The 27,943-nt window shown below is 33.4% G+C and overlaps 1 protein-coding gene across 1 annotated transcript in view; it reads left to right on the top strand.

Annotated features, from left to right (window-relative positions):
* Window positions 1-413: 413 nt before the first annotated feature.
* Window positions 414-27,943, top strand: part of LOC115445170 (ras-related protein Rap-2b) — a 34,850-nt gene continuing 7,320 nt past the window's right edge. Inside the window, exons 1-2 of the mRNA XM_030171350.2 lie at window positions 414-585; window positions 20,578-21,010. Coding sequence (XP_030027210.1) covers window positions 497-585; window positions 20,578-21,010 — 522 coding nt within the window. The 5' untranslated portion in view covers window positions 414-496. The remainder of the gene's footprint in view (window positions 586-20,577; window positions 21,011-27,943) is intronic.

The raw sequence follows: 27,943 nt of genomic DNA, 5'->3' as shown, positions 1-27,943 counted from the left end.
TGAACAAACAATAATATTATTCTAAAATGTCTTCGTTAGGTAAGCCAAACAGGAGATTTGATTATGATTTTTGGCATCTCCCTTCCAGAAGAAATATAACATAATATGATATCATACCGATTGTCAGACCATATTCTCATACAACGACATGGTACCCTTTTTTGTATTTACCTTTTCTCAAACATTACCGTAGATATTATAACGACGGAAATCGATGAAACTTGATTTATATAGAAAAATATTTTAATCGCAACAATAAAGTTTAACAATTTATATTTTTAATATTTTCATTAATTTATATTTTCTCACCCTGTTATTCTACGATGTAATACCGACAATTTTCTTCCTTCAAAGATGCGTTGTGAACTGTATGTAGGTGGCGCGTAGCCCGGCCGTCACTCGTTTGTCGACCGCCCGCCGCCGCGCACGTCGCGACGTACCGACCCGACTCGTGGCACACGCTCTTGTGGACATATTATGTGTTAAGTGATCCATCATGAAGGGCAGACACCAATTCCGCCGCAGATTCAGTCTGCAACCGTCGTTTATGAAGGAAGACCACGACGACGAACGAAGGCCCCACAGGTGACTGTTGCTTTTAGTACTATAAACGTTTCATCCGAGTTTAAGAGGCAATTTAAAAAGAACATATAAAAATCTATTTCATTTATCACTAATTTCTATTGTAACGTGTCAAAAGGTTTTAAATGAAATACTCTATGTTATTTTACGTTAATGGAGCGCCTACGTTATATTTTTCGTAGCGTGTCTACGCCTCGTAGCTTACTTTGAAGTCGTTTGTTTGGGTTTACGGAGTACTTTTGTAATTTCGGCTCACATTAAACACAAACAATAACATATATTAATGAAACCGTGGTAATTAGAAAACTCGTCATTAGATTTGCCTAAATAATACTTAACAAGAAAAATACTTCTTTTTAATTTTATTTAATTAAAGTTTGCCAGAATAATAAAAAAATTACAATATTATTTTTAATATTTCCTTATATAAAAATACTTACTCAATCTATACGTATCATAAAATTGTAATAGTCCAATATATATATATATATATATATATATATATATATATATATATATATATATATATATATATATATATATATATATATATATATATATATATATATATATATATATATATATATATATATTATAGATATTGAATAAAAATGTGGGGATCTTTCATGGAACAACAGAAGCCGAAATCGAAGTTTTTAAAATTGTTGTCTATCTGTATATATGTTTGTACACGGATTACGCGAAAACTACTGCATAGAATTATATGCAGTTTTCATTGATGTATTGCTAGAAATCTAACTTAAAGTATAGGAGCCATTTTATTTCGGAAAAATATAAAGTGGAACTTTTATCCCGAAAAATATTTTTCACGTAGGCGAAACCGTAAGGAAATGCTGGTTTTAAATAAAATATACCTATCAATATAGTATACCTACTATGTTGACTTTTTGCACGTGCATACATACCTCTATATATACATAAATACACCTATCTTGATTGGTTCAAATGTATAATTATAATAAAAAAGATACATAAACAATATTGGGTGTATCATCTATCGTTTTAACAATTATAATTTGTATTATATAAAGTCCTTATCGCTTGGTGGAAAGTGCGTTTCGCTCATATGACGCGGGCTTTGTGGCGAACTCGTTATCTGAGAGAAAAGGAAGGCAATTTTCTGCAATTTAACCTCCAATATCACCTTCACAACGAGTCTTCATGTTAAGGACGTTCTTTTCAAACTCAGTGTATTATGTGATTTTCTACTGAAGTGTTCTGTTAAGTTGTTTAGCTCGGTAGTAGGTTTTGAAAGGTTCGATATCTGTCCAATTAGTTTTAAAACTACTTGTGGTATGAGTTCTTGTTTATAATAGGTATAGGCAATTGATTTGAGCACTTGTAGAACGGGTTTGTTATAATGATTGATCCATCTTTGATGTCACTCGTCTCTCACCCTTGGCTCAGGTGGATTGTTCGGAATGGTTATTTATAATGAAAGGGAGGCCGTATAAGTGATTTCAAAGGGTTTATCATAATTACGACGCTTAAAGTGATATTTATAAAGCCAGTAATGAAAAGGTTGGTGGTTAGAATAAATTTTCAGAATCGAATTAGCTGTTTTAGACATTAGTGCGTAAAAAAAACATACGATTTTTTGTTAAATGTAGATACTCTTATAGAACATAAATATTGTAAAATTGTTTAATTGCATGATATACATATATATGTATATGGACAGGATAACGAAAATGCTGTTATCCTTGCATATTATAACGAAGTCCTCGCCACAACTGTCTGAACGTGATAAATTCAAAAACTACCTATCGGATTGCCATGAATTTTGCTATGGAGATACTTTAAAACCTTGGAAGTACATAGACTACTTTTTATTCCGGGAAAATATATAGCAAGCGAAGTTACGAGCAAAAACTATATGTTTAAAAATAACTTAATATAATCGCATTATTGATGAACGCTAGTTATTTTTACTTTCCATCTTCGCCATTGATATAACATATAATCGTTAAATGTCACACACACTTCATCCATCATTTTCAATCTATAATAAACAATACACAAAATATTGAAACTCAAATGTCATCGGTTGAAAGTTGATGTCACAAAATGTACTGAATTTTGGAATATTCAGACATACAATAATAACTCAATATCGTAAATTAGACTATTTTTATATTTCGCCCTACCTATGCTGACGTGCCAAAAATAACGAATATACATATATATATATATAACGAATATATAAACATACATATATAACGAATATTTTCACCAAATAAATTAATAAATAAAATAAAATGCTATTCATCACGTAAGAGAACATAGCTGCGCAATGCGCATATAATAAGTTAAGGTACATGAGAATATTTAATGATTGCTCAAATTAAGTCACTTAAATATAAAAATCCCAGTTTTACTTTTATAATTATGTGATCATTTTGTAGTTTAGTAGGAATTTGGCGTGTGCGTGAGACTATTTCTGACTGAACGTGTGGTATCGCCGCTGCAACGATTGTCTTAGACTAGAAGTAGGTAGTGGCATTATGGGGCTGTTAATCTAAAATTACGTTTTATTGATATTTATGTTGCTTGAAACTTACCCTTTTTTGTTTTAAATCTACCGTTCAAGTAACTTATAAGTGTTATATACAAGAATGTAAGTATGAAGTTTGAGTTAGTATCGAAATGGTTACATGACATCGTTTAACTGCATGATTAGACGATCAATTCACTTAAACCCAAGACTGCCCATAAACAATTTAGAACTACTAACAAAGCCTATTTAGAACTTCGAATCACAAGGTACTGCATCAGTCATCATGCGATAGTCAATCCCAGTAATTACACTAACTGGTGTTTGATCGAAGCATCGGATTCGGCCAAAAATCGACCTTCATTCAGACACCAACTGCCTTTAACATTCTGCAAATTAAAAGACAGAAATATTATCATCAGAGCGTGTTTTACTACTGAATAATTACACTTACAATTACACTCTGATGATAGAAAAAGAGCTCCTTGCGGGAAAAGCATAATGAATATAATTGTAAAAGTATTTGTTTCCGCTATATACGCAAGACGTTATTGGAAACAGAATTTAAAACGAGTAAAAACTGAGTCGTTCATCCACCCACACGGTGGACAGATGACCTCATAAAAGACGCAAGAGGTCGCTGGACGTAGGTCACTTCCAATAGGCTGATCTGGAAATCTTTGGGAGAGTCCCATGTTCAGCAATGGACATCCTGCGGCTGTTGATGATGACGATGAAAAACTGAGATAAATGTGCTATCAACCGTATTCTGTATGTTGTCTACAACCTCATTAAGATTGACTTACTTAGAGTTCCATACCTCAAAAGGAACTTGGAATATCACTTTGTTTTCCGCCTGTCCGTTGATCTGTCTGCCAATCAAGATCCTTTGTCTCAGGAATACGTAAAGGTATCAAGCTGTTTATATCAAATACCTCAGTAGTTTCTAAGGTCTCTTTCTGTTGTTACAATATTGTATGTCAACGTGATCAAAATATATGACCGTTTACGTCGCACGGCAAAGAGCATTATCTTTTAGCATCCATAAAGAATAACATCTGAAAACCGTAAATACTTACTTTAATTAAAATAGCTGGTTTGTACGGAATCCTCGGTGTGCAAGGCAACTTATAATTGTTCGATTTTTAAAAATCGTGCTCAAATAATAAAATTATGATTATATATATTCACATAATATAATTATATGTATCATCGAGAATGATAACTCAAAGACGACACTCAACGACAAAAAACACGATGAAAAAATAAATAAAATAATAAATTATAAAGTCGCATTTGACGAATAAAACCAACGAACCTTTACGCTTAAAGTAACATAAAGCATAACTTTGAATTCAAAAGATTGCCGCAAAGAGGAAAACCAAGTTGAAATTTTTATTAGTATTTGTCTCATTTGAATATTTGGTCGATCGCGGCCCTCCCCCGATCGTATCACTAGTAATGTAAACTGCGTTTCATGCGGGTCGCATCCGATAGAACCCAAACATGAATTTCTACTTCATCAACTTCGAATAGCTAGTTATTTTGGATCAAAATATTCCCGGCTGATATGAAGGAATAAGTAGACGTTTCGGTGGTTGTTATTGAATATTCTTAAATTTCCATTATATTCTAGATTCACTGGAAAGTAGCTATAGTCTTTGTGCTCGGCTTACATCTAACGCGTAGCTGAGGTAATATTGATTTTCTGGTAAGATTGAGTGGATAAACGATTCAATGCAGCCTATATTATTATTCAAACTTGTTGAAACATACAACCCTTACCGTTTTTCACGATATCAATTTTATGTTATTTATATAATTTATTTCATTATACTATATAGGTACATATATTCTGCTGACTGCTTCGGTGGCGTAGTTGAATGGCGTACTCGGTATTATACCGCTCTGAGGTCAGGGGTTTGAAACCCAGATCGGGCAAAAATATAATATTGGACTTTTCTACTTCATATCAGCCTGGAATCTATAATTTGTGCCCGATGTGGGGATAGGCTCGCTTCCGTATCACATCATTGGACGGAACCCACAGGCGAAGAGTACTTACCCAAGATGCACATCTTCCTACCCCTTCGGTGATAAAGTCGCGATATGTGTATGTATATGTTTGTAAATATATTACGAGAGTTAAATAAACGTATATTTTTAACTAGAAATGTATGTTTTCGACACGTGTGCTTGAATAATGTACCTACGCATTGAATATTAAAGCTGCAAAATTGAATTATATTTAAGCCAGAATTGAACCAAAATACTCGTATACCGTGAGAAATAATAATCTTTATATATTATAGTACAAGGAATATGCAAATTCACCGTTAGATATTATTGGAGTAAATGGAAATTAACAGCACCAACCTCGAATTTTATCACTAGATAACTGTTTTAAAACCCCTTTTCTATAACGCGAGGAGACTGCAAGGTGCATCATTCAATCAGATTGAGAGGTAGAAACGTACACATACCTGCAAGCTGGAAAGCTGCATTTTTCAAGCAAGAAGTTTTCGACATACACGCAAATGTGACGTCATACCTGCATGTTGGTACAAATGAAAAATGCGAAATGGATACGTGGCTTAAATACAAAAAAAGGGTCACAAATATAATAATTTCTTTTTTCCCATAAGTTTTAACAATACAAATTAGGTCCTAACGTCTGAGCTAGGTGTAAACCTGTAACAAAAAAATAACGCATGTGTGCGTGTTTGTGCGTAAGTGAGAGTTTTGTGTGTCGGGGGGGGGGGGGGGGATTATAGGCATAACGGTTTAATGACTTTATTTGAGCAAGTGACGGTATCGTTATTATAACAAACTTGACAACATGAAAATTCTTAAAGGTAAAGTTACGTCCCAATGAATTAAAACTACCTTAACACTGATGCGACTTGAAGCACTTAACTTCTTAAGGATTTAGTTATATGTTATGGAAATATGAACCTTGTAGCACTTTCTATCTATCTAAACTTATGAAACTGAAGAATTTGTTTGAACGCGATAATCTCAAGAATTACTAAAATTATTTTGATTTTTTTTTACTAATAGGAAGGTAGATTACTCTTGAGTGCTATAGACTTTATATCCAGGAAAATATTTATTTAAGAAAACTTTTATACGTGGTTGGGGCCACAGGCAAAAACTAGTCTGAAATATAGCAATATCTCTTTGAAGTATTTATTAAAGTAGTTATTAATCTTTAACTGTATTAACAAATATAAAACGTTATAACGTTAAATAAACTAAAATATTCTTATTTTCCAAATACTAGCGGAGATTTTTTGAACATTTTTCTTTGTAACTAGAAAATACAGGCAAACGATTTAAAGTTTTCTTTTACGAAATCGAGTTTTTTATATTCACAAAAGAATAACAATATCTAAACAAGTGAATAATTTAATAAACCAAAAGTTGAATAACAAGATTTAGTTCAGAGTATTAAAGTAACAACATTATGGCCGCTAGAAGTAAGTATTGAATAACAAACACACAGAATTGAGAACCTTCTCCTTTTTTGAAGTCGATTAATGAAGAATGCGCGTTTATAATTAAAAACCAGCTTAAGTAATATTGGCCTCATCATGAGGTTTTAGTTTAGTTCCTTAGACGGCTCCGGTGACATGGTTGTATTGCTGTGCGACTGCCGTACTGAGGTGTCGGGTTTGAGCCCCGGATGGGTTAGTGATATTGGGTTTTGTCTCTCCAGTATCAGCCCGGAGTCTATTGTGGCCGGTAAATGATTCAATAAGCTTGACCTTTATTACATGGGATTTAACATAGCCGGTAAAATGTTACTTCTCTGTCAACCTCTGAAATAAAAAAAATACATGATGTATGTATATATGACAAAAATGCATACTTTTGGGAATATATTTAAGTATATATAAATTTTATACATTATTCTACCTTTTCTAAAAACTAGCCTGTCTGATACTATACAAAGAATGCGTCGTCACTACCTTTGATGGGTTCGTTATTATCGACTATTCATGCGGAATTAATGATATTCCTGAAAATTATGGTGCCGTTTGACCCTTCAAAGGTCGGAATAATTGTATTGTTCGTGGGACAAAGTTACAACTAAAAGTAATGTAAGCCGATTCTGGGGATTTTATGTAGGTTTTACGTTGAATCTCCAATAACATCAAATATGATACCTACTAACAGTTGATACTGTTTAAGATTAATAAAGTTGATTTTGCACTATTGAATAAATTACTACTTATTACTAATGACTAATTACTGGTAATTGAATAAAGTAAATATTTTACTAGATTATACAAATAAACAGGTTTCATAACAACTAAGTTACAAAAATGAAAATACTTTTACAACTTACTTTTTTAATCAAACCCGAATTGAAAATTATTGTGAGAAGCTAACGTATCGGGGGATGATAAATACGATATTCGATGTTTACTGCGCAATAAATCCATAAATTCTGGACCGATTGAAGTGGCATTCGTTACCTGGATTAGCAATTTTATCCCGGAAATTGGGACCATTCTTGCTGAATCAAGAACGTGATTTAGGACTGCACGAGTTGATGCTTCGCAATCACTTAAGCTTTCGGATGTGTTATATAGAGATAGATTTACATTTGATCATGGGATATTATATTGAAGTTTAGAACTACTTACCAGCATGATAATGATTGGTCATTTTCAAATCTTATGACACCATTGTCGTATATTCTATAGACATGAACGTCCATATAAACTATTTGTTCAAAATCTGAACTAAAATGGCAACCAAAACATCACTGTTATAACCTATTTATTCACTTGAACAACAAATAATTTTACTTATTTGACCAATATTTTCTATTGAAATCCAGGTTAACACTTACACTCCATATGAAAACAGTGAACTGCTACAACGTCTTGCATGTAGACGGGTGATATTATTAATAATGTTTCTGAAATTGTGTATAACATGTGGTAGGATAAAATTAAAGAGTATATACTGTGTAAAATAGATCATTTACCGTAAAATGTACCTTAAAGTTATGAATAGTCTTCTTTTTATTAATTGGTATATATATTATATATGCTATATAGCTATGCTATATTTGAAAATCCAAGTACTTAATATTTGATAGTTAAGAAGAGAACTGAGTAAATGTTTGTGAATAAATAATATTTAGTGTTATTGTTATATTTGTAGTCTAGTTTAATTAAATGAATTCCACAGATAATAAAACGTTAAGATACCTTTTGTTAGAAGCAGACAGATCTAACTTCGTATAGATATAACAAACGTTGTCCAGCTTAGTAAGTGAATTAGCAATTTATATTTAATGTAAAATTGTTTAATCAAATTAATTCAAGAATAACACAGAATTTCAAACTGAAAGCTGTCTTATGATTGCAGCTTTACAGTTGTTTTGTATACAACAGCAATATTTATAATGAAGTTTACTGACGGCCACAAATTTTGTTTTACTCCGGCTTCGTTCAAAGTAATAGCATTATTGGCCTTTTTATTGTTCAAAACTACATAACAAGAGTATAAATATATTTGTCGACCACCGTAAACAAGGTGTTAAAACCAGTAATAGTGACCCACGTAAGTGCGTCGCATTCCGGGATTAGCCTGTTAATATCTGGTTCCAACAGGCCAGCATAATTGTGTCGACTGTCGAGGGATAAACATCTCTGGTCAGTCGACATTCTATTGGATACCACTCTACTCACTATCAGGTGCAGTTGGTTCACTTTGCCGTGTACGGACAAAATAAATGTTGTAAACAACTTCAAATTCCACAACATTAATGATTGTTATCTATATCTTGTTCAATCTTATTATCCTACTTCAGAATGTGAATCGTGAAGATATAATATATTCGATAGAAATAAGCTTGCATATCGCTGAATGCATTAAGATGAAATTCGGCAAACAGATAGCAAATCCAACTACTTTTTATTTAAACAAACAACGCAGTAGCTTTTATATCAGTAAAGAATTTACCGCAATATAATGAGAACAAATAAAGCCGTAGGTATTTCCATCAATAATATATAAAATAAAAATAAAAGAAATTAATGTCACAAGAAAATAAAGACGTATTTCCATCAATGATACATAAAATAAAAACAAAATAAATTAATTTCACAATACGAGGGACCCTGACTGGCAGTGTTCCAGCTACATGGAACGATATACGCAAAGGGGATGCAGTTATTGGAGCCAGCTTTAGACAAGCTATACTCTACTACAAAAACTGGCCCATCTAACTTCAAAAATCTCACTAAAACTATTTTTACCAGATAGTCTGAACTGTATATAAGATTAGAATCATTTTGTTAATTCTTAATACTTTTTATTAAAATAAATAAAACGTTAAATTCTAATGACATTTTTAGACAACTCAGTAGGACAATGGATTTACGCTGTTGTCCAAGGCATCATAGCTGAGATGTCTTTATGTTCAATATAAAAAAGCTGAGTACGGTCTAGGCGACCTCACTACTTTTCTGATTGATACTAGAAAGTTGAGTACAGGCTTACAGCTACCAACAACTGACCGCGTTTGCTTTTATGTCTTTTGCTGGGACTACAAACAGTTTTGATAAAACTAAATATTTCTCTTTAGGAGCTAGGGTTTAGACAAGTAAAATTTTCGTTATATATCCATAATATAAGGAGTAGTAATGCACAAAAGTCCGTATCTTTGCCGTTTACAGCTGATGATAATGTTTATAGCAGTTATAACCATCACGCATAAACACACATGATCATAATTAACCAAAAAACATTTAGGGATAAATAATTATAATAATGTAATAAAATCAATTAAATGTAAATATCATATAATATATTGTTTCATTGCTTTGCACGGACCTCTTCTGTTACTGAGAGGATTTAGGCTTTAGTCCACCACGCTGACCAAGTGCGGATTAGTAGACTTCACACACCTTCAAAATTCCTACAGAGAACTTCTCAGTTATGCACGTTTTCCTTCACCGTTAAAGCAAGCGATAATTCACAAAAAAATCACACATAATTTTAAAGACATATTGAGACTCATTACGTTCATACGAAACAATTACCTAATGGAATACATATAAGTGTTAGTGTCGAGCAAACATTCTATTGTGATCGGTGTCCTTTTAAGTAAGCATGTACTTTAATTATGAGTTACTAATATTATTAAACAGAGGGAAAATAATTGTAGACGTTTTTATTAAATGACTAAAATTGTACGTGCGGAATAAAAACTTGAAGTAATTGCTTGTTTTAGAAAATATCCAGCTTCATCGTCCAGCAAATGACAAATTCATTCCTCGCAAACAAATTAATTTCAAATAAACTTTGCAAACACAATTTGACAAACAATTAGAACAACGCGAGCCTCATAAAAGTTGACAGGGTTGTTTTGCCCTTAGGTCACAAACATTGGTCCTTCGAGCCAGATCCCTATATTGGTATAATAGAGTCACTCTATGTTACCGGGTAAACGGTAATTGACGGTCGAAATCTCCGCGCCGCAGCGGGTGGGTAGCCGTCTGAGAAATTAAATCGAATTGCTGCGATCCGCAAATATTTATTCCGGCTCTGTGTTGGGCAGCCAAAAATCTCTTGTAGTTCCCGGTATCCGTGATAAACGAAATCGTATTGAGGAATTGGGACCATTTATGGCATCGTTTGCTTATTTATTGTATAGTACTTTTGCTTGTGGTTATGCCAACGTTAAAAGTCCGTTCTAGGCTCAGCACATAGGAAAACAGCTTTTTTGTTCCTGGAGTACATTAGTAAAAGAATTTTCGAAAGCGTAAGCGTGCTAGGGATAAACGCCTTTTAAATAACAAGACATAACCTTTGTATGTTTTTATATGAATACTTAGGTATGCAGATTAAATTCACAGCGAACTATTTGTTTTGCGGGCAACGGCAGTTGACCAGTTTAGTTGCAAATTAATTTTGAATTTCCTATACACAATCGATAAAGTCTATTTACCGTATTCTCAATTATTAAAAATCTTCCTTTCGTATGATTTTATTTCTATTATTGGTAAGTATTCCTTTTTTTGATAACATAGACAAGCTAGTGGTTTATTTTTTGTTGCCGTCGCCCCTTATGTGCTTATTGTTTATTAATTATAATCGTTTGTAGTAGCGGTGAAGGAAAACATCGTAAAGAACTCATACGTGAAGATTTTAAATAGAAATTTCTAATGTGTGTGAAGTCTGCCAAAAAAACCTTCTGAGTAATAGCCGAGGCCCGTGCTCAACACACGGCTGATATTTAATTATATATTCAATTAATAATATTAGGAGTAACTAATGCGATCAACCATTATGTGACTGGTATGCCCATGGATTCTATTAAAAATAATCGTAAATTTAAAAGCTGTAAGAACCGAATCCATAATAAATAAGTGACCGATATTCAGACTAAAGCCAGAAAATTCAAAAAAGGCAGTGACTCGGAAAATATAAAGTAAAAAAAGTGTTTAAAGAAAAATAACGTATAGAAAGAGAATTTCCACCGGAATTGCATTTAATGAAATGCGTGTGATTTTCGAGCCGTCCGCTAATAATCCAATATCGACCGTAGGAATTCGGAAATTGCTTATTACTGTTCACATATCGGGTTCCGCATGCTGAATTCTTCTGTTGATTAATGTTCCACATTTGTTCAATAGCTTTATTACCCAAGACATTAGCTGTAGACTAACGATAACGTTGTAATTATTTAAGGAATTTACTTAATTGTTTGAATTAATTTTACAAATTAAGAGTTTACTCGCTGAAGCTTTCGCGGTTTACGCAATAATTTAGATGGCGTAGGTTGAAATTGCCTGTAATGTTTTATACCTGGAATCTACGTCACAATTTCATTATAAATTATAATTTATCACATAAATTCATTAGAGTGCAAGTTAATTTAAAAAGGGGCTATATAAAATTATGTATTTATTTACATTATTTACCAAAAGATACTATTGTAGTTTTCGTATTGATTATATTACGTGTATCATAGTACTCATACAGAATGTTCCAGTTCTTATGATTAACCGTAGGTAAGCGAAGGAAATCGATCGCAATTATGATGATTGCGCTTCTGTTATTTGTATTAACGCTACGCCTATTCTGCGCGTCATGTCTAGAAGCTATAAAATATGGTAGACTGGTACACACTTGAGCAAACAACAAAAAGGAAAATGGCCGATATAGAAAAACATTAAATTGAAGCTTAAATTATTAATCTTCTTAGCAGATGATACTGCTGGAGGAAAGCAGTGTTCTAGATTGGCTTACCATCTACAAGTCGAAAAAACATTATTGACGACTTTGAAGACGCACCTTTGTTAGGCGACATCCATTCCAATAATGTTGAAGGGACACCAACCTGTGGCACGTAATGCGATAAAAAATTGCAATTAATATAAGTTCAATCAGGTAATTAATTTATTTAAAACACTCTTTAAATATTAATTCTTCAACAAAACCTTAACGTTAAATTTGCCTCTTTCACAATCAGCTTGTATCCCGAGGAATGTTCAACACTGTTTCTCAAATGTGTATTCGAAAATCAGTAAGTTCTAATCATTGACTAATTGTCTAAAACCACAACAATGTTTAATTAAAAACTAAATTCTAACACTAAACGGAAATTCGATTAAGGCCCGCAATATTATGCGATCTCATTGTTTACATACTAATGTGCAGATTAAAATTAGCTCTGCCAGCATAATTCATACTTTATTAAAAGATGAAGTCCAGTCTTCGCTAATTTTTAATTATACGACTTTCACCAATCGCTCAACCAAGGCACTCCGATTCATCATTCAAAAATTATCCAAAAATATTTTTTCTGTTTTTACTCGTTCACTGTAGTTTCATTGTCAGTTGTAGTTCACTAGAAGTTTTGGATTTCAACTAGCTTTGTAGTGGAATATTTTTGTCCGCCAGCATTATTCTTTTTTTAACCGGCCATTGCTGTTAGCTTTGATTGCTTTGAAAGTTTTACAAAGGTCGGCGCTTGCAAAAAAATGATGAACTTATTTTTATATTACCAACGGTGCTATACACAAATATACATACGTAGTATCCCATAGGAGTAGGCAGAAACTATAGATTGCCACTTTGCACGATTCTGGCATACTTCTCTCGCTTCCTCCACCTTCATCAATCTTTTCATGCATTCCCGCCGGATCAGGGTACATACAAATATAGCCCTTATATATTCATTCATCTTGTAGAAAAATTATTTATTCATACGCAAAATCTAAAGGTTACGAACAGCCTACGTGTTTAGCAAACTTCGAATTGATATTGAATATGCAACTCTTCGAAGCTATTTGTATGCTGAAAGCAAATTCCAAAATGTTGACGATCATCGTTATGACTTTGTCGCTCAGATGTATAGGATGTATGAAATGTATATTAGACACAGTATGTGCCACCTTCCATATTTTGTCGATCCAAAAATCCAAAAGATCACTCTCACTTCACCTTTCCTTTCCATAACGTTGTAAACGGTACGAACAGAGACTTTGTAAAAGACGACAATAATGTAGTTTTTGAACATTTAATTGCTTAATAAAAAGCAATCATTGCATGTTTTTGACATTTTGTTATAAAGATTTTCAAACTCAAAACTTTACTTTCCTTCTAAATGGATCCATTTTTAAATTATGTATGTAGAGAATCTGCCAAAACCACTTGGAAATAGTTTCTTGTGGTATATTTTAGGGTTTTCGACCCCATAAAACTTTAAAAGATCACTTAACTATTTGGCATTTGTTCAAACAGGATTATTTTTCTTTTAGCATTCACGTATCCGGTGAAAATGTAGCCAAGTACACGTTCAGAACGACGTCTCAAAAGAAAAAGGATATTTCGAGTCTACATTTGCCAATTTTATACATTTCAATGAATGTATTCAATTTGACTGCCTTGGTGGCGTAGTTGTAGTTCATGCACGGTACGGCAGCGCTCTGAGGTCCTGGGTCCAAATCCCAGGTCGGGCAAAGAGATATTTAGGTTTTTCTGCTCAGTATCAGCCCAGAGTCTGGAATTTGTGCCCGATATGGCGATAGGCTTCTCGCCTATCATGGGACGGAACAAACTTGGTGAAAAGTGGATGCCCTGGTTGCGTCTCTGCATACTTCTTCGGGGATCAGTGCGTGATGTGTGTTTGTTTCAATGAATGTATACTATTGTGATTTACAGCAATTATTCTTTCCATTTGATTATTTTCCGGTAGTGCATATTTATAAAACTAATTAGTTATCGTATTGTACACCGGGGGTATACGAAAATTCATCACAACAATATTTAAGATTCATTCCGATATATTATATAGACGACGCTCAAACAGTTATCTTTTTGTAGGGAAGACCATTTCACATTTTTAGAACACTTAGAAAACAATGAGGTCTATTTAATATGTTACAATTATAATTAGAGATCTTAATACTAGATACTACCTTTATTATTATAGAAAATAAATACACGATATTTTCTAAATATCGCATTTTATAAATTCAATTTAAAGAATTTCTCGTGAAGAACAAATGTTGCAAGAAAATCCGCGCTTAGTGGAGACAGTGCTTCCGTGACTCGAATAACCTTATATTGCTGGTAGGATATATTTTATATCCGCCTGGATAGCGTCCACAGTACATAAGCTGTTAAGACCCGCCATAGTGGCCCATGTTAGTGTGTTGCGTTCCTAGATCAGCCTGTGTATATCCGGCTCCAACAGTATGTAGACTGACGGGTAATCATCTCTCGTCATTCGACATTCTATGGACTTATCGCCAGGTGCAGTGGGGTCAACGTGTTATTACATTGATTATTATATTATTATTATTATAATTTATAGCAAAGACTGCCTCGGTGGCGTAGTTGTATTGCATGTCCGGTACAATAGCGCTCTGAGGTCCTGGGTTCGAATCCCGGGTCGGGCAAAGTGATATTTGGGTTTTTCTGCTCAGTATCAGCCCGGAGTCTGGAATTTGTGCCCGATATGGCGATAGGCTCGCCCCCTATCACATCATGGGACGGAACATACTTGGCGAAAAGTGGGTGCACTAGTTGCGCCTCTGCATACCCCTTCGGGGATAAAATGCATGATGTTATGTATGTATGTTATGTAATTTATAGCAATAATACGTAATTGTACCATCACCTCTCTAATACGACATACTATTATTAGTATTTGCCGAAAGTTAATACCATTAGTAGTAGTAATAAAAATATAATTTTAAATAATAACCCGAGTATTTCGACCTTTAGAGAATAATCGCACTTTGAGTAAAAATTTTGCAAATATTTGCGGAATAAAGAGATCATTATTTCATACTAGGTTTTGCTCGCGGCTTCGCCCGCGGGAAAGATTTTTTCCGGATAAAATCCCGCTATATATTTTATTGCTATATACCTTCCCAGGGTCTTAAACTATCTCTATACCAAATTACATAAAAATCCGTCCCGTAGATTTTGAGAAAATCAATAAAATACAGACAGAAAAGGGGACTTTGTTTTATTATAACGTGCATAGATTATATTAAAAGCAATAAAGTTGTGTTTAAGTCAATACACAAACTGCACAATCAATATTAGGTAATTGGTTACGCGTTGTGTAGTTTCTTCAGTTCTGCGTCATATCGATCAAAATAATACTTTATTTATATGTTTCCACGCTCCAAAGGAAGTCGTGCCGCGAACGTATGCGCGGTAATCTTAACATGTTAACGATATTATTAAATTATTCCGTATAGTATAGTCACAAAAAGTAAGACTGAAACATTAATATTTTATTCTTAAAAAGTTAATCCTTTTTTAAATTAAGCAATTACACAACATTATAATTTAAAACAACTCCTACCTTTTATTACTAAACATACAATGTTAAAAAGCTCTTATGTAAATTGTACTACGTTTCAGTTTTGTTTTTGCTAAAAACATTCTGGAAACTCCAGTTCATATAATAATGATTTTTATACTCTCAAAGTCGTAAATAAAAGAATGTTATTTTATGACAGAAGTGAGGTTATGGACATGTCTAAGATACAAGAACTATAGCTCCCTGAGGGATTCCTGAGGTTTGAACACAAAAAGTATTATCTAAGAATTGTTTTTATAAGGACAAAAAGTCAGATAACTTGTTTCAGTGCCCTATGGGCTGTGTTTTACTAAATAATGTTACAAATGTATGTTCTTATTAATCCAGATATACAATATTTACATAGTTATTTGCTTTTGTTTTTTTTCTTAATTCTGCCTCTACGTCTATTCAGTTGTTGCTTTGTGCGATTGTCTATTTTTTTTTGTTCCAAATCGGCCACTCGCTAATATAAACTGCCGGTATTCGAATTACAGTTAAAAAATAACAATGAAAGACTGAAAAATATTGGAAATAACACATCAGATACTCATACAGTCAAAACGTCGATAAATATCCGAACACGCCGTGACATAAAACGTTCGGATATTTTGAACAAGTTTTAAAATATCAATAACGTCCAAATCAATAGGAATATACGGTGACATCGATTGCTTTCGTTTAATAGACTAATAAATGTAATATGGTGCCGCCCGCTGGTGGTTATAGCGATCTCCTCGTAAAACTCCTCTAACCCAGTCTATATCTTACCAATATCGCGTTCAGTGCAAAAAATGTTCGATTCACCAAATTCGTTAAATTGTATTTTTTGTACGCTTTATGAAGAATCTACTAATTGGTTTTAGTTTTTGTAGTTTTAGCAAATCTAGTCTTTATGTTTGCCTGAATATTCTATTTAAATAACCAAAAATTATACCGCCTTCAAAAACGACTAAAAACCAAAAAATAATTTAACGTTACCTATATACTGGTTACCAATTTTGGAGTCGGTGCCTAATAAAAATTATAATATAATTTTTTGTTAAAATGTTTTATACTATGCTCTTTTGTGTTTGTAAAAATCAGTATACGTTGAGGACATATATTATAGTTGACGACATCATTGTAAGAGTTTTTTGATGTATTTCCGAAGTCAAGGGTCCAAGAACAATGACATAATATATATGGGATCACCAGGGAAGCACCAGCTTTCAAATAAAAAAAGAATCATGTAAAACGGTTCACCTACTAAAAAGTTCTGAGGTAACAAACATAAAAAAACAGTCTAATTGAGAACCTCCTCTTTTTTTTAAGTCGGTTAACAAAATCAACTCTAAACATAATACGCAATTATAAAGCCTACTTATATCAAAAGTTAACAAGTTCATTATAAGAACTCGTGAACTAACTACGCGACTTTATACAAATTTTCCTTTCAAATATTTAATTGAATGTATAAGCGAGAGTATTAAAACGACACATTTCTAAGCGAATGAAAGCTATGTGTGCGAACAAAATTACATTTCAGATGAAACTCGTTAAGATTATCAGCGTTTGTCTTTGTTTTGTATCAACGTTGTTTTATTTCCCAATTTAGCTAAAACAACCGTATTTATAGTACCCGTGAGAATTTAAACATTACGATAAAATGTATATAAACATTGCTATTTGACTTAAACAATTTATCAGTCTATTTGGCCTTCTATGTTTAGAAGCCTAAACAACTAACAAATTCCTTCCTTATCTAAGCCCTATTATTTTTTCAAAATCCCGGCAGTGATATACTAGGTGGCAGGTCCCCATTAGTGCCACCCTAGGCAGCTACCACCACCAGTTTCAAGTATTCCTGCCATTACTATTTAAAACTTATTACATTACACATTCCGCTTTTCAAATATAAAAGGAAAAATTACTTACTTTGTTAAGCCTAGTTAAGTTCTTTGTGAGCTTTAAGCTATAAACTTCCTTTGAAAGTTCGTCGCTATGCATCTTAATCCTACAAAAAATGACCAAGCGCATTCCCGTGCACTCAGGTAATTGCTACTGCATGGAATCTGACTCAAACTTTTATATTCGACGCACTCCACTTTCAATAAATAAACGAATATTTGTTTTTATGGGTAAAGTTGAGCTTCAAGATTTGATCTTTAAGGTTATATTATTTTGGATGAAATAATAACTATGTAGGTATGTAATATATATGTATTCACACTACTTCATACCTAATGGCTGATGTTATAAATAAATTAACTGTCAACACAATATGGCTCCAAAATAATAATGTAGCAATGACTGAACAATCTCATAAAAATATTATACTATTCATGATAGGCTCTAATGATAAAATAATAAAGAATATAATATAAAATCATCTATAGACCAAATTTATAAATTCACTAAGTGTTACTTGCGCGATCGCCTGCGGGAAAACTCTTTACCGGTATAAAAATCTTCTTTGTAATTGACCAGGTTGAAATCAGTGTAGCCATTATAAAAAAATTAACCCAGGTCTATCAGTGCGCCGAATTTCATCCATTCACCGGTTTCTACGGTTCGGTTTCGGTTTCTACGTTTATTTACTTCTACTAATACTACTACTACTACATGTATAAACCCCGCTTAAATTGAATATAACTCAAAAAAAAACAAGTAACAACGAAAAGCAGATTAAAACGCCGCTGAAAACCAACTGACTTTTTATATGTTGAACGTGAAGTAATACAGGATAACATACGAAACGTTGTTATCAACCGTAATTGGGTGAGAGTGGGGTTGACAATGCGAGCGGTATTTAACTGCAAGCAAACAATGGTGTAATCAGGACCACTAATGGAAACATTTCGCTGATGCATGGCTTTCAACTGCTTAGGTGTAATTGTGTCGGTTAGTTAAGACGTTTGCTCTTGTTTTTTAAAATTATGATGGATAAAGTGGTTAGAGCTGTATAAAATATAAAAAGCTTGTGATTTTTTCTTAATGCTAGATAAAGAACATAATATAAAAGGTTCCGTTTCCCTCGTGAGAGGAAGCGACTTGTCTTTATACTTATAGCGCAAAATTCATTTTCTGTCCGTGTTAACTTTGTTTATAGAAAATAAATATTATAATATCAGGGAGTCAAACCTTGGACCTGATGAGCTTCATAATATAAGGCTTGCCTCAAATGGGCTGCAAAGTCGACCGACAGAAGTTCATCTATTATTTTTTTAAACCTAATCAATCTATTTCACGGCTGTTTTAACTTTAAGTATATGTTTATAGACACTCAAAAGAATATTATAAAATCACGAGCTCGCACTTCTGAAAAGTACTCAAGTGTTATACATATAAAGTTTAATACTAGGTGGATTAGCGCATAGCGCATGGTGCCGCGCCACGCTGCGGGTGTCCGCGGTTGTGTGGAATGAAAATTTTAAAACACTTTATACAATCCGAATCTGCACATGACGGCCATAACCGGTAGGAAAACTACGTGCTGATATCGCTGTGGATAATTTAATTTCGAACGTAATTTTAGAGTCAAAATGGTTATAAGAGACTATAGCTCGAAATACGTCGACATTTGATTAATCTAAATATGTAGCTAAGTTAAATTGACCTTTTTCGAATATTAAAAGAATTGAATCGATATTAAATTCCGATAGATTTTCATTCACCGACAGATTTTCTAAACCGAAACAAGGCTGAAACACTCGTTTATACTTGCCTTTTTTGTGTTTGCGAAAACATCTTTTAGTTTTATACATCGGTATTTGCCTCATATTCTTCGTATTGAATAAAAAATATCAGACCATACAATAGCAACGGGAAATTATAAAAGGCTAACACTAGATTATTTTCGGAAGCTATTCTTCTTCATAAAGTATGAAAGCCTTTTGCAGTCGCAAATAAAGGACTATAATCAACAGCATTAGATTTTTAGAATGTCAATGTCCCGACAGATTTAATAAATACAATGAAGATGATCATCTATTCACAATATTCGATAAATGAGCAAGCTATTCCCTAGCAAATAATTCAACGTGTCTGTAGAGCAAATAACCTTTCCCGTTATCAAGCAATGAGTCAAGATCGCATACCTACGTATTGATCGGTGCGATATTATTTGTCGACCGATAAGCTTTGCGACAAAACACATTGACACAGCCGTGCAAAGATAACAGCACCGTTATATTAGACTACAATTAGGTTCGTGGTTAATTGCTCCATAAAGCGTAGCGCTTTAAGTATTTCAAGGCATGTCGAGCCATAACTGAATAATGTTTGCTCTCACTGTTTGTCAATTAGCAAGGCGACCCGCCCCCGGATTCCGTTGATAAGCGGTCCCATGCCCTTGTTGTTTATCTACAACATGACTACATTAACCGGAGCGTCGCCTATTTTCGCAAAGTTTTACCAAAGAATATTGCCATTCGCATTACCTAACCTGATTTGCATTATTATCGTACTTTCCGAACGCCTCCCACACGTAGCCGTAAAATTTACGACGCGATTTACCCCCATTAAATTAGGAGACAATTTTGCAGTCTATTACCACAGTAGGTGGCGGTTGTTAGGCTTGTAAGCAATTATGATGTCCCGTTTCCCGACATATTTTTGTTAACAAACAAACTTTGTTTTTTCTTTGCAGGACCGAGAGAAGCGAAGACCCAGTTTCTAACAGTGGCGGCCTCACTAACAGTGCAGTCCGGCATAAAATTGTTGTTCTCGGAGCTGCTAAAGTTGGAAAGTCGTCGCTCATAACTCAATTTCTTTACGGTACTTTCTCGACGAAATACAAGCGGACAATAGAGGAAATGCACCACGGCGACTTCAACGTGTCTGGAGTCAGGCTGACCCTTGACATTTTGGACACGTCTGGCTCGTACGAATTTCCGGCAATGCGGGCGCTATCCATGCAATCGGCAGACGCGTTCATTTTGGTTTACGACATAACCGACGCTAACAGTTTCACCGAAGTCAGGGCTCTGAGGGATCAAATACACGAAACCAAACAAAGCACGGCCGTGCCCATCGTCGTTGTAGGAAACAAAGTGGATTTAGCGGAGACGGGCGCGCGACAGGTGAGCGATTTCTCTATTTCCTTTTTATAAATGTAAACGTTATTTACAATATGTTAAGGAAAAACACCTGTTGAAACGAATGACTGCGTCGATATTAGCAAATAAAACGAAAACCCTTTTGGATTATATTTTTTTCTGTAAAGTATTAGATGTTTCAAATTATACTATGCACAATAGCAAATAGCCGGTATGACGAATGAATTGACTTTACCAAAATTGTGAACGATCTACATACCTTGTCAAGTATAGTACCGTCGGAATTGGAATTTAAAAAGATTGCTCAACTTCTAATTACGTAATGCTAAGAAGTTTATGTCGTCATACGAAATTATAAATGGTAATATTACATTTTACCCCATCTCAAAAACAGGTGCGTCACTCAAGGCTTTCCAATTGAACATATCTGTACATAGATTTATTTGCACGATCAAAGTTGCAAAGCTTGTTAAGGGGTTCTTCTTCCCTTCTTTGTAGGCTGCGTAGCGTGTAACTATTATAGTAACAAAGTAGCGAGTCGAGCAGGACAAAGCCGACACGTATCACGTCCTCTCAACTTTATATCCGACGACTATCGGCAACGACAAATCGGATTTACCTTAATTATATTCAGGACATGTGGTATGGGATTAAGTACTTCGTGACAAAATATTGAAAATGTTTATGTATTTGAATTCTACATATCACGTATCTTTATGAGATATGTTTAAAAGGTTTATTGTTAAATTTTAAATAATATTATGTTCAGTGTACTGAGTATTTGGTCACATTCAATTAATTATTATAATAATTATAACTTTGAATCTTTGATCACTGGTGGCTTGGATGTTGAACTTCGCCATCGGAGGATGACTAATTTTTTTTATATTTTCATATGCATAGATGTTTTTAAGATATTTATAAAAATGTTAAAAAGTAACATTCAATATAAAGAGTATTAAAATTATATGTATTAGCCCATTATCTTGTGTATTATAGAATAGCATTTATATTTTAAAATTTAAATTCGTTTTCGAGAATGGCAAGAAACATTGCCGTATCGAACACATTCAGAGATTTAAATAAACCATGGCTTTGTTATTCATTTAATATTATAATAAAGGAATTCTTTTTCAGAAGAATTTATTATTTCTCAACGTGGGACCCACTCCATCCCTTAAACTCGTACCCTAGAATAAAAGTTGTAGATTCGTCACCTATTCAAGTGCCCATTGGTCCCCTGATAGGAGATCAGTTTTAAGGTATTAATTTATTTATAAGGTACTCATTCGTCCACCGTCGTCGTTCAATCACACGAAGACACATGATAAGCGAGTACACGCATGCACGATTGTATAGAAGGCATAACCGTCTGAGAGTCGCCTGTAATCCTAAGTGATCGGTTTATTTAATGATTTCTAGTTTACGCGAATGTTAGGGGCGGGCCACACAGAAAAGACGCGGGGCGCAGACATAGCACGGACGGGGCGCAGACATAGCACGGACGGGGCGCCGTCGTGTTTTTTAAAAACATATAAACAAGACGAGGCACGGACGTGACGCTTGGGAATATGACGGTTTTCAAAGATAGGTCAAAAAGCTCAAAAAATAATACTCTATAGGAGGGGACCAGTAGGCACTAAAACTATTACATGGGACGAGTGGGCACAGGGTAGGAATTTCAGGGGCCAGTGGGTGCGGAGCCCTCAACGTGTTCCTCGAATCAGTTACTAGCACGATTCTAAGTACTCATTATAGCTGCGATGAAAATAAACAGGGATTAAATTATTTACTTAGAAATTGCCGACAAATAACTTTGTTATTCACGTTGAAATAAAAAAGCAGTTATGGCGGAAAAATATTTATTTATTGTTTAAGCACAAACAGTGGTTTTTACGGTATTTACTTTAAAATAATTAAAAATTATAAATCATTAACATTATTTTAAATACATATTTACATTTATTCAGTTGAATGCATTAAAACATCAGGAAAACAATTATAAAAAGGTGTTATAATCTTAATAATCTTAAAACTATAATATAAAAAATTTAATATTTTTACATAATTTGGGAACCATTCTTTACTAATAAATACAGAAACATGATGAGCTTTACCCTGTATTAAATAAATCATAAATTATTTTAATAATCCATTCATATTTATATTATTTAAATTATAAATTATTTTAATATTATCATTCAAACCCTTCAATATTGTACCAAATTGTTGCACTTCCGTCTGAAAATTTTCCAAAAATTCTAAATATCACGTTTAGGTGATACACGAAGACTAACAGCAAGGGTAACGAATTCCTACAGGTGTAGATATTGAAGCATTATAATGGAATTACACGGAGACATTGATAAAGAGCTGGCTTCTAACAACAAAGGATTTTAATTCAAAAATGGAACTCTAAAACCGTAACACTTTTGCCAATAGATTTTTTAAATGTGTCAAGCTTCGGAACTTATAAGATATTTATGAACAGCCAGTGGAAATTGAATTTCCGAACCGTCAACACAAAGCAAAATGGCGCGTTGGCCGTCATGTGGCAAAATCAATGCAACGGATGAAATATCGAAAATGTATCTTCTTCGGTCGCAATTTTTGACCGTCGGATATGCAACGATTTTCCTCATGGCAATATGTAATAAGATATCTTGAAGGTTATTGGATTTATTTTTATTGCAGTAGTCTGCAGTAAAATTGGAGAAGTTATGAATTAGATAAGCCTGATTGAACACTTTATGTAGCTTATAGTAAATTGTTGTGAACTAGTTAGTGGCTTATCATGGTGTTTTGCCGTAAATTTAAAAACCTTAATTCTTTCAATGATTTCTTGTTTATGTGAGTGTTAGACGTAAAATAATGTTTTTTTTTTTAATTTATCTCCTGACGTTGCAAATACTGAAGCCTTTACCCGTAACCCGGCGAAATAACTGCCTTCATTTCAAAATTATAGAAAATTTAATATTCAATTGTTGGGAATAAAATCGCGAAAAATCCAAATTTTATTTAAAACCTATTTTAATATAAAACAATGAATTTAATATTTATATTAATTCAACATACCCAATTTATAGTATTTACAGACGATATAGCGTCCCTCTGTAGATTTTTGTTGACATTTTATCTACAGTCAACTTACGATGAAAAGAAGTTTCGCAATAAATCTTTAGAGTTAAATGTGTTGCGACTCACTGAACCAACGCTTCCTACCGAGAGGCAGGACCGTATTTACACGCCAGTTGTCTCAGTTCCAGCCTGTATGCTATGAACCATAATAATCAATATAACCGATTATTAATAGATATATGTAACCAAGAATCTGCAACTAGAACTCTGCATTATAACATTTTCGAGATAATATAACACAATATTTTTGCAGATCGAATCTTAAATAACATGTCAATAGATTTATTCTACGATATAGGAATAATAGGATAATTTATTTCCGAACTTTCATATCTTTAAATCGGAGACATTGACTGAATGTGGAAATTTAAATTCGGTTGTAAAATCTATTACGGAGAATAAATATTTTCAATAAGTAAATCGAAACGTAACTACAAATGTAAATAGACTGAAGTTATTGTGACTAAGTCGAAAGGAGAAGTCAATAAAAAACACGATGGAATAAGAGAAAAAATATTTGCGACGAGTAGAATTTCTGACATTATTACAAAATGACACCAATTTTATCCGTCTTCTCGTATATATCACAACCACCGTAAGAAGTTTATACTAAAGGCGTCCTAATAAAAAATCTCAAATACATCCCTGTTGACAGATAGATGCATTCGAAACCTAGTAAACGTCGTTCGGGGTGTTAGCTCTCCCGTTTCCACTTCCGCTTTACAAGCACGGAAGACATATATGGCTGTTTTAGACTCGTCTATGTAACATATCGGCGAAATATAAAGAACTGAATCAGTTTGATGAAGCAGATGACTTATAATAATGCTGCATTATGTATGAGTTGTACATTACATTTGTAAAGAATTGTTAAAAACATTGTCATGCATTTTAATAATGTTCTGCGCCTACTTTTTTTTATTTGGCTTGTTTTGTTTCTATTGCTTCTAATTTGCATTGAATGGCGAAGTTTCTAACTACTTTTAATTAACATCAAATATACGTCAATGTCGTAAACTGTTACTAGAGCGGTTAAAACTATACAATTTATATAAAGTATAACAAACATAATTCAACTTCACGAATACAATATGACGGTAAATTAAATTAAAAGACTTTTTCCATAATTCTGCAAACGCTATTTCCTCACTAAACACACAACACTGGCATTCTAATGGAACAAAAATAGTGTACGTTGTAAATTACAGCCCGAAGTTAGTCCACCGAGCCATACTGTTTCAAATTCCGCTACCAACTGCATAAAACTTACAGGTTTCCGTTCCGTTTTATGCAATGAGTACATTATTATTTATTCCATATAAATTTTTATTGTGTCTGAGAGGGCAATTAATTAAACTGGTGAAAACAATATTGTACCACATTTAATATGTTCAATCATGACGAATTGTGTCATTGTTGTCTAAGAAAAATAGGTTTTAAGATTCAAATTATTATGGTGATTTCATATTTTTCATATACGTAGTGTGGTAAGAATTATGCACCTGTTTCGCAAGTTTCAAATTATAAATTGTAAAATTAGATAGTAGTCCGAACAAAATGAAAAAAAAAAAAGTCTTTTCTTAAGAAGCCATTTTTGTTCCTATTGACCTAGAGGATAAATGAATATTAGAAGACTTCAAATTGAACACATAAAAACTATAATTTTTTTACTTAATTAATAATGTGGTAAGTACATTTTTACCTGGCCGTTTAATGAGATCCAGAGGTGACGTTATTCTTCAAAAAAATATAAAATGGCCCAATACTTATAACTTTAGTTTACAGCTCTCAAAGTTCTAGCAGTATTATTTATATTCCGTAAATATTAACTCTACCACCAGTTCGGAAAGCAGTTTCCGTCAAAGAAGACCGGGCCAGAAACTTGTGTTGCCCTTTTCAAAATCAGTTCAAATATATAAATTAGGTACAGTGGAATACACAGAGAGTTTACAATTATCGAACAAAATTTTTAACTGTAAACGTTACATTATGATATTGGGTTCTTCTGCTTAGTATTAGCTTAGACTGAATATGTCCGGAGCACGGTAATAGAGCCTCCCTCTGTTGCATTTGAATATATATGGCAAAATTTTGGTGAGTTACACCTCTGCCTACCTCCGAAAAGAGAAAAAGGCGTGGTGATATTTTAAGAAAATTTCAACGCGCAGAGATACCTATTTGTGTAAATCATGTCGAGTCATTTAACTGTCGTAAGCACCACCATATTTCGTATTAATCATCTCATATGACATAATTTTCCCCTACGACTTTAGTTAGATAGTTATTACCTAATTAATTATAATTTATGAATTCACATTTACTTATGAACACGTTGTTTTATCATCCATATAACTTGTTTTAGGAAGTTTAAAGTAAGTATATATAAATTTATATTAGCGAGCGTTTAGGCCACAAAATATTTTTACCTATTAACATCATAGTCAATTATTTTTATGAGTAACTTATGGAAAATCTTGTTTCTTCTTCTTTACTTATTCCCACTTTTTGTCAACTCTCCTAATATATCTGCGCTCAGTTGTCCTGACTTGGGTTGTCCGTTCATGTATTTAATTCTGGTTTTAAATTTTAGAACGAAGTAGAAACTGTCTTTCTCACCCTTTTATGTGCTCTAGCAGGCTCAGGGCTTTTTTGACGACTTTATTTTTATCTGCACAGAACGTGACCAAACCACCTCAGGCGTCTCTCATAAAAAAAATAGTGCGTAGTTGATCATAATTTTTTATCAATTATCGTTCCTGGTCCTATAATTCGTTTTCGTGCTAGAGCGATAATATTTAACCTAATTAGATATAAATGGTACCCAGTAAATTGTTTTAAACAAGACTTTTATTCACAAAATCAAGTATATTTGATTTCATACCCTTAACGTTCATATTAAACTAATTAACAATCGCAGCCAGACATTAAACATCGATAAATTAAATGTGAAGTATATTTCGTTTGAAATAAAAGCAATGCATGCATTGTAAACGAAACGAATAGCATCACTCGAGTAAAATTGTTTCACTGACAATTATGACCGAATATGAATATGTATTTATCGGTTTATTTTTCTTTTACAAGGCAAAGGAGCCATCGGATTGATATGTTTTTAGCAAAGAGATACCAAATAGGTAACTTGGAGGTTCTTCCCGGAAAAATACATCTATCCTGAATGCTTTTAATCTGAGAAAAAGGTTTCATGCTAACAGTGCCGCGAGTTCAACCATTTAATGAAAATAAGAGAAATATTTCATTGTTTATAACAAAAAACAAACGATACTTTGAACAATAATAATATGTATTATTCAGCTCATGGCCAAATGTAAGCGAAGATCGTATAGAGAAATGCTCATAATTTTTGCTAAAAGAAAATTATGTAGTTGAAAGCGTCTGCAAGAAATATTAAACTCGACGTCGGCGCGTCACCGAACAAATGAATGTTGCTTGACATTTTGAACTCTATTGAATTAATTGCAGAAGATGAAACTTTTTTACTAATTATCTTCTTCTTTATGCTATATGCATAGCACTCCATGTTGTTCTGTCCGTTCTGTCAGTTTCATTACATAATTAGCAAAATAATAGACGACCGTAAGGCGTGGCGTAACTTCACAATGATATCGATAACGTGATCAGTCGTGCGAAGAAAGAAGAAAAAAGGCGGGCATCTGAACCGGCCAGCGCGCGGACCACTGCATCGGCGATACACTTGCTTGCATTTTTCTTTGGATCGGACGTTCACAATCGTTGCATTATATTTTAGTTATATATTTATATTCTTTCTTTTTTATATTGTTGATTTTCATACAAATAAAT

The sequence above is a fragment of the Manduca sexta genome, chromosome 17 (genome assembly GCF_014839805.1).
Source record: "Manduca sexta isolate Smith_Timp_Sample1 chromosome 17, JHU_Msex_v1.0, whole genome shotgun sequence".
NCBI classification, from domain to species: domain Eukaryota; kingdom Metazoa; phylum Arthropoda; class Insecta; order Lepidoptera; family Sphingidae; genus Manduca; species Manduca sexta.
Note: the sequence above shows the minus strand (reverse complement) of the source record. Positions and strands in the feature narration are given on the sequence as shown.